Source organism: Siniperca chuatsi, linkage group LG11 (genome assembly GCF_020085105.1).
Source record: "Siniperca chuatsi isolate FFG_IHB_CAS linkage group LG11, ASM2008510v1, whole genome shotgun sequence".
Taxonomy (NCBI): Eukaryota; Metazoa; Chordata; class Actinopteri; order Centrarchiformes; family Sinipercidae; genus Siniperca; species Siniperca chuatsi.
In genome coordinates, this window is record NC_058052.1 from 13,253,482 (window position 1) to 13,268,068 (window position 14,587).

The 14,587-nt window shown below is 37.6% G+C and overlaps 2 protein-coding genes across 7 annotated transcripts in view; one reads left to right on the forward strand and one right to left on the reverse strand.

Moving 5' to 3' along the window:
* Positions 1 to 664: 664 nt before the first annotated feature.
* Positions 665 to 8,168, reverse strand: si:dkey-103j14.5 (isoaspartyl peptidase/L-asparaginase). The gene is made up of 7 exons (XM_044214339.1): positions 8,045 to 8,168; positions 7,038 to 7,234; positions 5,774 to 5,916; positions 5,477 to 5,640; positions 3,419 to 3,537; positions 3,060 to 3,170; positions 665 to 1,933 (listed from the first exon to the last, which is right to left on the reverse strand). Exons 1-7 carry the CDS (start codon positions 8,080 to 8,082, stop codon positions 1,725 to 1,727), a joined length of 981 nt encoding a protein of 326 aa, XP_044070274.1. The 5' UTR covers positions 8,083 to 8,168; the 3' UTR covers positions 665 to 1,724.
* Positions 8,169 to 12,875: 4,707 nt separating this feature from the next.
* Positions 12,876 to 14,587, forward strand: part of khdrbs2 (KH domain containing, RNA binding, signal transduction associated 2) — a 61,615-nt gene continuing 59,903 nt past the window's right edge. For 3 of the 6 annotated variants that reach the window (XR_006379967.1, XR_006379969.1, XM_044215093.1), the window contains exon 1: positions 12,879 to 13,343. Coding sequence is in view for 2 of the 6 variants with exons in the window: in XM_044215093.1 (XP_044071028.1) it covers positions 13,253 to 13,343 (91 nt within the window). In the remaining 4 variants the exon portion in view is untranslated. Of the gene's footprint in view, positions 13,344 to 14,587 lie in introns of all 6 variants that reach the window. The other 3 variants (XR_006379966.1, XR_006379968.1, XM_044215094.1) reach the window with 2 other exon arrangements.

The following is a 14,587-nucleotide window of genomic DNA, read 5'->3' on the forward strand; positions in this document are numbered from 1 at the left end:
TAGAAGGTTACTGCTGTGCTATGACAGCATACAACTGCTACTCTTCTGTCTCCAGTTTTTAAATGTCAAACAGCACCAAATGAACCAGCCATTCAGAGCTGCCCCTATATTTGTCTGTATACAGCAACAGTCTCCGGTTGAGCAGCCATTGTTTCAAAGGATGAAGCAAAGCCAACAATGCTGCTGGCCAAATGAAGTGGCGGCTTATGAATGAGGCTGTTGTCATGTTGACAACCTCCTAATAGTCCATTGTACTAGAAGTGCTTGAAGAGAATTGAAAACCACACAACATTTGATAAAACTGAACAACCTTTGGTGAAAACGTTTCACAGACATACAGTACTTACATCAATTAATTAGTTCAGCTTTAAAAGCTAATTTTATTGTTTGCCAACCAATCAAACAAATCATTACTAAAATAGGAGCAACTCTCAGAATGACAGCTGGTTTTTTATCCTATCCACTAGTTAACTGCTTTCAGCAAAGACGGCAGCACTGACAGTTGACGTCTTCGTCTCGAGGGTCAGAATTGAAAACCACTAATCAAATAAGGTGCTTAAGTTGAATTAAAAAGGCACACTATGGTCAGAATCAACTATGTACAATGACTTTGAATACTGGCGTAAATTAACAAATCATAAATTTGAGAAATAACACATTTACACACCTTTCAGTTCAGTTTAATTCACAAAAAAAAACTTAAAATACAAGTACAATCATATAATATATAATGGGAGATTATGTGAAACGGGACACCCTGATAAGCTATCTGAAGCTTGAGAATAGGGGCCCAGACACTGAGCAGATAGTAATCAAAATATTTTTACTAATATGTCTAGATGTATGCATAATACATTTTGCTGTATAATACATGCAAAAATGCATGTTTTATACAGCAACATTTACAACCTACAAAACAAACCTAAACAACTACTAAATGGTCCCAAGATATTTATTTCATCAGTCTAAACATTGGTTAAATAGGTAATATACAATAAAGAGACATATGGCACATGGAAATAACAATACAATTTAAATTAATTTCAGAGTAGAGTAACTAGTTTAGAAGTAATTAGTTTAATTATTAGCCTGTAATCTTTAATTACTTTCATATTCAATGTATTTGTATTGTTCACATTCTGTACCTTTTTAATAAGGTCTTTCAGGAACGAGACCTCCCGAGCCGCCAGTCCTGCAGTTCTTTGCTCTGCTTTTACACACCTGAGCTGATCATCATGGCATGGAAAATGTTTAGACCTTAATTGGATCAGGTGTGCAGGAGTGGCATTTGAAGTACAAATGGGCCAACAGTTCTGAGTTAAGAAACACTGCTACCATCACAAATGTGGAGAAATAAACTAACACAAAGTTTAAGTGATTTTAAAGAAATAAAATGTAATATGCAATCCAGAATTCAGGGGATAAGAACAACTAGTCAAACGTATGGATGAGTTGCTCAAATAACAGATCTCGAGACTTATATACTCACCATCTCCATATTTTACAGTTTACGTTTCACTGTGCACACATGTCAAAGTACGTAGCTCTGACATCGCAGATTAGAAAGAAGAAAACACTACTAATTTGATTTGGATACAAACAACAGTAGCAAATGTCCACCAAGACAGACCAAGTGATCCAAACCATAGTGAATTAGTAGAAAACACTGTCCTGTTATATGGCTCAATACTATGACTAATAAGAATAAAAAACTGTTAAAATGATTATTGGGATAACTGCTGTTTAAATCTTTCATTTGGGTCTAATCCATACCACAGAAAGTCATGATCCACTGCTGCCCAAGCCATTCGCTCTGTGGTAAATGTGGCTGCCCACTGTCCTGATGGAGAAACTACAATAGCGCCTCCTGCACCATGGACACGGTCTGTCATGTACTGCAGAGACAACTGTGAAGAATCTGCTGCTGATTTACCTGCGTAGAAGAAGAGGAAATATGAAAATATATGAAAATAGTTACCCAACAAAATACATAGGGAATCGATGCGCGGTCACATGTCATTCCACAATACAATACACAACAAATAGACAAGGGTATTCATATATACTATTGTTGCTGTCAGTGAAAGCCAGAATGTTAAAAAAGCTACATTTACATCAAAGTAGGAACTCAGAGTGGACAGGCAAGACCACAAGACATGATTTGAGTCCTACAGTATCTAATTTATTTTCAATTTAATTCTGCTAATATGCCTTTAGTATGAAATAGAAACTTGTCTCAACTAACTAACAAACTATTACACTCATCTAACCAACTCCTCATTTAATAATTGCAGCCGTAGTTCAAATAATCATACCATCACATCAAATTCTGCTCAAATGTTTGGAGACAGTGCTGTCAGAAATAGACAACATTTGCATTAATAACGGACAGGCTACAATGTAAAACTGTAATTATTCTAAACTGCACTAAACTCTTAAGACATTAACACTATTTTAATCTTATTGAGTCATTAATTCATTTCACTGTTAGGTGTTTTAATGATTATCCCAAAAACAGAAGTGGTGACATCATCTTGGTGTAGTTCTGGACTCAGACCTAAATTTCAAAATCCACATCAACAGAATTACAAAATCAGCTTACCACCACCTTAAATATATAGCAAGACTTAAAGGACTCATGTCCCAAGAAGACTTAGAGAAACATGCAGAAGCAGCTTTCAGTTTCTATGCACCACAGATCTGGAATAAACGTCCACCACACTCGAGATCTACCCCAACCCTGTGTTCTTTTAAATCAAGGCATAAAACTTTTCTGTTTGCCAATGCCTTTCCCAGAATCAATGTTACATTTTTATACTTCGTAAATCTTTAAAATCTTCTGTATTTCTATTGTTATTTATCTTTTATAAATTGTCTTATTTTCTGTGTTATTTGTTTCATATGTTTATGCTTTTTATGCTTTATGTAAAGCACTATGAATTGCCTTTGTGTATGAAATGTGCTATATACTGTATATAAACTTGGCTTGCCTATATTAATACCAGATATAGTCAGATGGCTTGTCTTAATGTAGAGCGTTTGAACGTGTGACACTTTACCTTGTTCAACATGTGAAAGAATGAGTCTGGCCAATGTGACTTTAAGAATAGACTCTCCGTGACCGGTACAAGACACTGCACCACTACGGTTGTCTGCGTATCCTCCAGAGCCTTATTTACCAGAGAGAATATGAAAAAACATTCCATTAAAATCTTTTTTTTTTTTAAAGCTTCTCAATTTTGAGAGTAAAATTGAAATGATAGATTTGCTCTTAAAGTGTAACTTGTTCGGATAAAGTAATTTATGATGTGATCAAAACAGACTTGATGATGACTTCTGATTTCATTTAATGACTTTTAACTGCAGCTGACAGTGTAATAAGTGTAATTTGAGAAAGTGTTAATAAAAACAGTTGTACCAATGATCGGAGAGTCTCCTACTCTGCCAACCATTTTATTTCTGATCCCTCCAGTTGATGTTGCACATGCAACATTACCAGCACAGTCCACAGCAACCGCCCCAACAGTATCATGGGCACTAGAATGAGGAAAAAAATTGCATCCACCATGAGTTAATTTCTCAGCAGCAATGTTGTAGAACATGGCAAGCCATTTTGACTAGACAATGTGCCTTTTCTCATTTAGGAACAGAAGTGTCAGTGCTCAGAGCTTTGTGTTGAATGTCAGAAGCTTCTATACTGTAAATGAACATCAAGCAGAAGTCAAAAGAAAAAGAGGGAGGGATGTAATTCTGTGCGGTACAGCGCTTATTTATCAAAGTCAGTTCTCCTGTAGCTAACAATTCCTCTCACCCCCCAACAGCAAAACAGAGCAGTTCTTTCTGTGTTCATTTACTGACAACAGTTGTCTAAGCTGGGCAAAAATGCAGTGGATGTTTCAGAATTAAGAAGACTTTAACTAGCAGTCATCACATTTAATGAAACATAGTATAATGGTCATCAAAACCACATTGTTATCCAATGCTAATGAAAGCAGACCAGTTTTTCCACTTAAAATTATTGACTACTATCTGGACAATATGAAATTCAATTCAATTCAATTTTATTTATATAGCACCAATTCATAACAGAAGTTATCTCATTGCACTTTTCCTATAGAGCAGGTCTAGACCGTACTCTTTATAATATGGTTAAAACCCCTGGATCAAGAGTGGGCTTTTTAAGAAGAGGTTTAATTACAGCTACTTTAAAGGATTGTGGTACATAGCCTGTTAATAAAGACAGATTGATCATATCCAGTAAAGAAGTGCTAACTAAGGGTAAAACGTCTTTAAGCAGCCTAGTTGGAATGGGGTCTAAGAGACAGGTAGATGGCTTAGATGAATTAATCGTCGAAGTTAGTTGAAGAAAGTCGATAGGAGCAAAGCAGTCTAAATATATATCAGGTTTTACAGCTGTTTCTAAGGTTCCTGTGTTGGAAGTTGGTAATAGGAGTTTAAAAGTTATTAAGTAATGGTCAGATAATGAAGGATTCTGTGGAAAGACTATTAAATGTTTAATTTTAATGCCAAGGTCAAGGGTGTGGTTAAAACAGTGAGTGGGTTTATGTGACAGAAGCCAATCAAATCTAATAATGAGATAAACACAATACTAAGGCTATCATTTTCAACGTCCACATGAATATTGAAATCACCTACAATAATGACTTTATCTGTTTTAAGGACTTAACTTGATGAAAACTCTGAGAATTTAGTTAAAAACAAGAATAAGGACCAGGAGCGCGGTACACTATAACAAATAGAATTGACTGTAGTATTTTCCAGGTTTGGTGTGAAAGGCTAAGAACAAAGCTTTCAAATGAGTTATAATTTAGTTTAGGTTTAGGGTTGATTAATAGGCTTGAGTCGAAGATGGCTGCAACTCCACCTCCTCGGCCGGTGCCTCGAGGAACGTGAGTATAAATGTGACAGGGTGGAGTGGATTCATTTAGGCTAACATATTCTTCATGACCCAGCCAGGTTTCAGTAAGACAAAATAAGTCAGTATGATACTCTGATATTAAATCGTTCACTAGTACAGCTTTAGATGATCTGATGTTTAAGAATCCACATTTAATTATCCTATTTTGTTGTGCTATTTCAGCGTTTTTGTTTAGGTTTTTATGTATAACTCATAACAAGTGGTCAGGGGGCAGACACCATCAGTAAGGAGTTTTGAGTGGGTAACTGCTCTGGAAGCGCAGAGAAGCGTGTAGCACTGCAACTCCTGAAGACTGAAAACAACCTTATGTTTAGCATTTCTCTGAGTTTTCTTCTCCTGCAGTATTAACTTTTGCAAAAACATTTTTATACATCCAGCATATTCTCTGGCAAGTGGGCTCCAGAGTTTAGATTTATTTTATTTCAGGGTAGTGTCACACCAGGCTATTCAGGCTGAAAAGATGCTGTATAGAGATTTATGAGGATTGAATCCAGACAAGAAGGGGTCAAAATAGTGTCAAACACTGCAAATACTCACCACTGAGAGTTGAAATCATCCATTACTCCAGTAAGATAATTCTTTTGCTTCTCCCATTCTTTCATCTCATACTCAGTCACCAGTGTATCAGTGGGAACTGTGATCATGCCAATGCTCTCTGCAAACAGGTTTGCACCTCTGCTTGTCAACATGATGTGAGCAGTCTGAGATTTTCCATGGCAGCAAACATGCAAGAAAATGTTCAAATGTTCATAACATTTTCATTGATGGGTGATACTACTGTAGTGCCAGTGTTTCTTTTAAAGAGAGACAAAAGCAAAGTATTTCAGACGACACCTTTTCCATCACTGCCCGTGCCAGTGACACGGGGTTGGCAATGTTCTTCATTGAAGACACCGCACCACTGGCAAGTGTCCTTCCATCCATGATAACGGCGTCCAGCTCAACTTCTCCATCAGCATTTAGCACTGCGCCATGCCCTACAATTAAATGTCACAGTCACTAACTTATACAATTGCTCAGACAAACATTTCATGCAGGTCAGAACCATGCACAGCAGATAGTACCAGTAAAGTGTTGAGTGTTGAGAATGACAGGCTGGAGATATGATTTCCTTCCAACTTTGTGTGCAGAGGTTTTATGTTGCCTGCTACAGCCTCACAAGTCCACATGGTGGTGAGAAAGCAGTACAAAAGAAGCTAAAGAGCACAGTACTAATGACTGATACATCATGGATGTCCAGTTTGTATTATGGTCCATTAAATGCATCTCATCTCATGATTTCCATTGGTGTTAATGTAGAATTAAAAAGCTTTTAAGGTCCAAAATGTAGTTTTAATGTAGCTTCATTGTATAAAAATTGAAGTTAACACGTGTCAATGTGAAGCATGTAGGCAGTGTTTGTTCTGTGTTCACACTGAGAGAAAAACATAGCATCACTGTGCTAACAGCTGATCGATTCATTACTGAATACTGTCCATTCACAGTATGTTAATGGTCACGGAAAAGACCCTGAGTGAAAACATTCATTTTTAAGTTCAACTTGTCCCCCAAAGATGTAACATTAATTTAAGTACTAGCAGATTGTTATTTTGTACAGTGTACAGGAGTCTACCTTATATCGGGCAAGTTTATGTTTTTCAAGATTGTGGTATCTACTTAAGGGCCACCATGAAGGTAGAACATTTTGTCTACGTCCAGCAGAAGATAGCCCTATGTATCCCACAATTTGAGTGGGAAAACATGTGGACTATGTTTAGGGAGCAAATATAGTATATAATCAGGCAGGACAGACTAGTTTATAGGCATAATCTAAAATATAGATTAGGTTTTGGTGCAGACTAAATCAGGGATTAATGCCGCATTATGAGGATGAGCCCCAAAATCATTCAGCAACCTGACCTCCGCTGACCATCATCACTCTGATTCTAGATGGAGTCTGGATGAATGTTGGCATCACCACCAGCAGATGGAGACACACAACTCTAAATGATGTCAGTGATGTGGACAGGTGGGAGTAGTTGTAGTTTCAGGATATTTAAGTTGATAAGAGAAAAACAGAAACGTACTATATATGTAAGAATAATTCTGTACAGTATACCTGCATTAAACACAGTGTTATCTTCCATAGCCTTCACAGCTGCCTCAACAGCATCCACTGCACTTCCTCCTCTTTTCAGCACTGAAAACCCTTCACTTGCTGCAACTTTTACTCCATCAACAGAGGCCTTGGCCAGTTCATCCGGTATGGCCCACGCCCCACCATGCACGACTACGACTGCTGACATCTTTAGGTTCCTGAAGGAAAAAGACGAGTAGTTTATGGAGTCTCACAAAAGTTATAGCTGAGTAAATATTGGTTTACTAATATCTACAGTCTTGTCTGTGCCTTTGAGGTTTAGTTACATTTTCCCAAGACCTACAATCAATACTATAAACACTTTGTAGGGTTCCATTTCATGTAGAATTTGTGTGATTGAGAGCAATACACAAAAGTAAAATTTAAGAAGAATTAACACAAAAAAACCCCAGAATAAATCAGAAATAGAAATTGGTTTAATTCAAAATGTACTAATTCTAAATATGTGAGAAGGCCCTTCAAAGATACTCAGAAAACCTTTACCATATTTGCACTTTTGCTTTAGGGCCAAGGTTAAAATGGTTTAGATAGATACTTTTGTGCCAAGCACATCAGATGTAGTTTAATTCAAATGTAAGAATTCTTCATACTTCTTTACAGCCTCAACACACCTCAAGTTCAAGATCATGTGATATGACCAAAAGCTCCAGAACAGCTACTAAATTGACCCAAATGCTCAAGACTGTTTTGTCAACTGCTGTTTCCAAGGTAAAAAAAAAAAATTACTTTGAAACTCTATTAGTCATTTACAGGTAAACATTCAACTTTTTCTCAGCAGAGCAGCTACACTAACAGTGCAGCCATGATTTTCATGCATACCTGTATTTTGGTTACTTTTAATGTATTACTGTGTAAATGAATACCTTCATAATTCTCTACCTTCTTATTATTATAATTATACAAGTATTATGATAATCGTTAATATTACTTTAATATTAATTAATATTAGTTTTTTGGACTTTTCTTACCTTTCCTGATCTTCACGCAGGGAGAAACTCTCCGCCATAGTCACGTGGTTTGGTGGGATTTGGAAGTGTTTTTGTCCCCTTCACCCCGACCGGCGCCGGCACACTAACAAGTCTGCTATAATGCAACATAAGACTTCCGGTAAAATGTTTCAAAATAAAATCCGTGCTGACCAACTTGATGAACGTTGAGTATTAAAGAATAATCATTTTAAAATAAAGGGTCGACTTTCCTTTTTCCAAATGTTATTTTGACAGCATACTTATTCATGCAAGTGCAGCATATACACAGGGCTATTAAAAACAAAGGCCAAACAAAAATTTACCAGACTACCTACAAAGCTGTACCTTTCCACAAGGCACCAGCCGTAACAAGCCTCTACAAATAGGCCTGATAAACCTGCCTGAGATGTGTGTCCCATCATATATTGCACACCCTTTCGTACCCAATCATTTCCCTTTCATATCGCCTTTACAAAAAATATCACTCCAAATACATAATAGATATGGCTTCAAAACAGAATGTCTTTACAGAAAATACATTGACAATCATATTACATAGAAAAACTATGATCTGTACCCTCTCAGCCTCTTCAGTCCTTCAGGCCCTATCTCACCTGCTCTGTCTTGCACTAAAATGTTTCTGTCTATATTTTACCTTTCAAATATCAGGGCAATATATGTGTGAAAATATGCATCACCAAAAGAGATAATCCTGCGTCAGGTAGCCAAAGAACAGATGAGGACAAGTTGCACCCCTTCACTTTTAAGCCTGTATTGCCCTTTATGAACAGTATAAATGATCTAGTGTGTTCATATTGGATTAAGATGATCAACACTCCTTATATCTCTCTCCTCCTCAGACTTCAATGTGGATGCTACAAATGCAAACAAAAGGTGTTTAGTCTATTTCACAGGCCAGCTCTGTTACATGTATATTTTCTTTGTGTAACACATGTACAGTATGTACCCTATTTGTGGCCTGTATAGTAGATTGTTTTTATATATAGTTTTATTTTGAAATCAAAGTTTGAAAACACTTTTTGGATTCTCGTGCTTGACTTGACGAAGGCGGGGCTAACAGGGGGCAAAAAAAGGGACAGAGTTTATCACTTGGCCAAACAATCACAATGTGCATAGAGACAGGTTTTCAGCATTGCCCACATAGTTATCACCTCCTTCAAGTTATATGTAAATAAATCACTAAACTTATTTATTCTGTTGGAAACAGATTTCAGAAGGATTGTTTGTATTTGTGTCCCAAAGCAAAAGCTTGTTGATCTTGATCTGTGTCTGAAGCTTAAGGCAGGAAACCTGACCTAAACCTACAAGTTTAACAGAGCAAACTTGATAATCGCCATTCACAATCATGGTAAGAACAGCTGTCTTAAGTGATACATAAAGTTGCAAACCTCAGCAAACATATAAGGAGGTGAACTCCATGCAAAGACAAGCAGCACCAGCCGCTTAACTGTGCCAAAAATGTATAAATGTATGAATAACTAAGAGTCGCCCCCACCCTTCACACTTGTCTGCTTAACGAAATAGAGAAGCAGTGGAATGTGACTCATCATCTTCACACCTAATCATGCAAGTAAATAAAGTGCATTAGTGTAAATTATCATCAGTAGACTCACTAAATGCACAAGGCAGACAAGTTTTGCAGATAAAAAACTCACACTGTAAAGAAAGCTGAAAGAAATGAGTTGAGCAAAAGGCAAAGTGCTTTAAAGACATTTAAACTTTCAAGGGAATTGGAAGCAAACTTTAAAATATTGAATAAACGAAGGTTTGAACATGTATACAACTTTAGAGGTAATCCTGATAGAGAAAATGGAAAAAAAAAACATTAAAACAAAATAAGAGATAAACACAACTCTAGGAGGCAGCACAATATAACAGGGTTTAAAGCCTGCCTTTAAAGGCGGTCAGAGACATCTTAGATCCTCTGTTTTATAAAAGGCTTATCTGCATCACATGGATGTAGCTGTGAAATATGCAATGTTGCACTTTGACCACTAGAGGGCTGTAAGCATGTATCAAATCCAAGTTGAAAGACTTGGAATAGTTTCAGAATTGATATAGAGAGTGTCAAAGTTAAAATAGTGTAAATTGCAAAACTCTTTGTCCAAAGTGACACGCAGCAGTCTGATAAATGTCTTCTTCTCTCTGCACTGACAAACATCTATAAGCTATTTTCCCCATCCATATCTCTTTCTCTCTTTCCTTTAATGTCATGGTGAAGGAGCACATTATGTGTGTTTATGTCTGTTTTTCTTTTATTTCAATCTGCCTGCTTTAGTCTAAATCTATAACCATACTATAGGATTACAAGATTAAAAGAATTTACCAGTCATAGTCGCTATTACCATTAGTAGCCACTGTAACAGCGACAGGATTATCATCATCATTTTCACAAATCATTTGTTTGAATGAAATTATATCACTTGTTTTAGGCTATTAAGTGGAAAAATAAAGTTGTGTCTTATTTCAGAGAGAGATTAATCATTAATAAAAAAAAATATGACGACATGCAAGTGTGAAGTTATGATCAATATTGAGTCCTTCTAGGCCTTGGTCTTGGCATTTCAGACATGAGCAGAAATAGCGATTACCAAGAGCTATAATATCAAATAATACGAATTACTGCTTTTTAAATATTTGTACAAAAAAGTTGGTTAGTAAAATAGCATGTAAAACAAAGCCACATGGGTGTTCTGGCCTTTGAAATCTACATATGACACAATCAAACAAATGACCTACAGGAACTTCAAACTTAATAATAATCTTTAATGCCAAAACAGCATATAGGTCAAATCAAAGAAATAGTTCTAAAATTTTTAATGATTGATGACAACATGCGCTACAATTAGATTTAGAATAAATAATATTCTGTGCTCATCCATAACAAACCTAACCTAACTCTTGTATTGATATGTTCAGTCTTTAATGTGTAGTAGAACCCTTCCAAAAGAACATTAGATTTCACCAACAAATGTAGTTGTCTCTCAGTACTAGACAATGACAAGATTTCTGATTTTAACAATACGTCATTCAACCAAATTGGTGCATATAAAGGGAAAAGATACAAGAATAACATCCATATTAATTCTCATTCACCTAACACTAGTGTCTGTAGTCCCCCTGCAGTCTTTATGATTCTGATCAGTGCAGTCAGATTCAACTCTAAAGGTCAAGTGGAGCTAGAATTGGTCATTCACCAGCCTCTTCTGCTCAAAACTAATTTGTGAGTAAGTAAAGCAGCCTGCATGCTGTGCTGCGGATGACTTTATGATTCAAGTCAATATCATAGCCAGGGGACAAGAGAGGCATTTCATATAAGATGCAAACAGTCATGCTTACATTGCTGACACCACTGACATCACTTCATAAGGACTTAATGATTTAAAAAACGCTTTAAGATAGTGTCTTATAACTGTATAACTGTACAAGCAGAAAAAGCTCTTCTTGACTTGACCTCCTTGAGCCCCAATAGGACAGGAGGCTGCTAAACATCTTACTGCATCAATGGACATTGCTCTGAATACATATGCATACACGTGCTTTACGTATTTGCTGTACTCTAAAAAATAAAGCAAATATGCAACATTTGAAAGAAAATACTTTCTTTTGCGTGACCACGTTTTTAATCGAGATTCAAACAAAGGTACAGGCCTGCTGGGATGGGCTTACAAGTTCACCAAGTAACCTCACCTAGCGTGAGGAAACAAATGAGGGATAATCTGCAATACATTAGCCAATGTAAAATCCACAGCAAGCAGGAAACAAGACATGAGAGCATTGATTGTGCTCCTTTCCCTTCCCATAAGCCATGCAATTCAATTCAAAAAGGTACTAGTTGGGCATAATTTTGCAGAGCTTTTCAGCAAGATGCCAACAGTGATTTACATAATAATACAGCCTATTTTCTTTTTGAATTGTTTAACAGATGTTGGAGTAGATTGGGTTTTGATTTCCACTAAAGGCCTCCAAAACACAAGAGCAGTAGGATTAAACAATTTGGAGAGAGGGTGCAGTGTAAATGATCGGTAGGGAGCCCAATTAAAGAAAGAAATGACTTTATGTTGTTTATTCTCGTGGTATGCTTTAAGTTATTAATAAATAATCGCTTCAGAAATGGCCACATATGCAAGAGGAATCTCAGTCGTGCAGGCAACGTTCAGCACCATGGACAGTGACACATACACCATCACTGTGATTTTGTCCCTCAGGCTACACTGCCAGTGGCCACAGGTACAGCTACACTGGTCAACTTTGGAAACACTAATAGAAGCTCACAGGCCACTGTGCATTATGGTTTTCCTTGGCAGATATGAGAAACTAATTGGATTTCTCCGAGATAAGGTAGCCTACTATCTCTTACTGGTCTGACATTACTGATTTAGCTATAATTAAACTTTACCACATCAAAGTCATCTGTAATTCAAGCTCCACTGATAGCTTTTCAAAATTCCCTGACTTATAGCTGAAGGATAATGTCTTTATATTATGCTCTAATAGGGACTTGTAGCCTACTGAATAACGAGTTTACAGTGGCCTATGATGGCGTAACTATGGGCCTATTGTTTTAACTGATTGCAGCCACACAACATTTATAGTGTTATTGCACTGTATTTTCCAATGTACATTAGGATTCCTTAAGTCTATTTCATAAGGGACTATATTGTAACATAAGCTGCGTAAAACTTTCAACAAACCAACCGAATCTACTATTTTGGAGTGAGATTATTGCAGGGGACTATGTCAGCCCCGACCGAGTGCAACCTCAACTTTCTTTATCCATTCCCTCCGAGCACATCGTCCAATCGGTACGAGCTCAGCGGGGACCGCTGTTTTCCAGCAGCGCCAGTCCCAGAATATGGCCAATAATGTTGCTGAGGGGCGGGGAGCAGCGCGCTGTCTGCAGACCCAGTGAGTCTGACAGTCTGGCGGGGTGCCGAGGAGAGGCAGCAGGCAGCGGTGGCAGAGATGGGCTCACACCTCTGAATCACAACACAACCTCCAGTCAAGCATCTCGGAGACCTGGGGCGACTAGTTTTTTGGAGGGGTTTTTTGCTTGTGGCGCTCATAAAGACTGGTGGACTGAAGCTACCAAAAAGCAGGAGCGGGAAGGTTTACAGTTGCATTCCGACGCTCTGTACTCCTGTTGTCTCACCTGCACGGCCGGTGAAGAGATCCGCTGTGATAATAATGCATCCAGATAAGCACTTACCTGAACTGGTGGCCGAGAAAAACAGCTTGGACCCCTCCTTTGTGCATGCGGTGCGCTTGCTTGCAGAAGGTAAGTCAGGTTTTGTTTTTTGTTTTAAAGTCTAATCTATTCTGAGCTTTGTAGACTTGTTTATCAGTGGCATTCACCATTTTCCCTGCAACTGAAAACACCATTGCATTGCAGTTTGGGGGAAGTACAGTGACCTAACGTGAGCATATTTTAACACACTGCCCTTGACTCTTAATGCCTGCTTGATGGCAGTGAACTCTGCTATCAGGCTGCTCTTTGGTTCTGGTGCAGAACTTTTCTGAGGTTTCCCCAGCACCATCAAGTGAACAAAGTCAGAGAGTCATCACCTCTTATTCTAACCCACTGCCCTCCAAGGTCAAGCTCTGGCACACAACACCCAGAAAACAAACAGAAAATGTTCTCAGAGCAGTTCTCCAGGACGAAAATGGTGACAGGACTAATTACCTTAATTGTATGATTGACTGGATTTAAACTGTGCTGTTAATCCTCAGATATGTACAGTGTACTGCCAGCTGTTGTTTATTTAGCATATAGTAAGATCAGGATTTTTTCTTATCAAATTAGTGTACTATTATAATGTCTTATCAGACCAAAACAAGCTGCATGTTGTCAGAAAGGACTTGCTTTTATGCGAACTCTATTCTTGAGCTTTCTTGATTAAAAATTAAGCACACTGACCAAATATCATATCAATATAAGAAAACGGTTTAATACACTATTTAAGTGAATGTAGTTTAGCACGAGAGTCACCTTCTCTTTACTTACAAAAACTGGTAACTGTCATCAAGGTCACAGAAGAGACCTAATGCAGTTGAGACAGATGTTATATGGTCTTATATCTGACTTAATGTTATGTCTGACAGGGCAGTGAGTTCAGCCTGTAGCATATAAAGTACTTCTTCATACTGCAGGTAGCCTTGGTCTCATTCACATGCTGAGAATGTGTCACTCTTGATAAGAAACGTATCACCGCAAAGCAAACACAAGAACTCAGCTCAGCTCATTCGGTCTACGGATGTAACTTTTTCATTTCTCCAGTGCAAATCCAGACTATGTGCAATCTCTTATGCCCGAGTCTTAACTGCACCTGGTAGGTGGAGGTGTAATCCTAAAAATAGCACTAATAATGGTACGAGTGATGTGCTATTGTGGTGAATGGATGAATGAACATACTTTTATTCTAATGTCATAGACCCAAAGGTGCTCAGCCAAGATGGGCTTACAGGGCACTACTTACATTACACACAGGGGCAAGAGAAAACAAACAGGAAAGCATGCAAAAC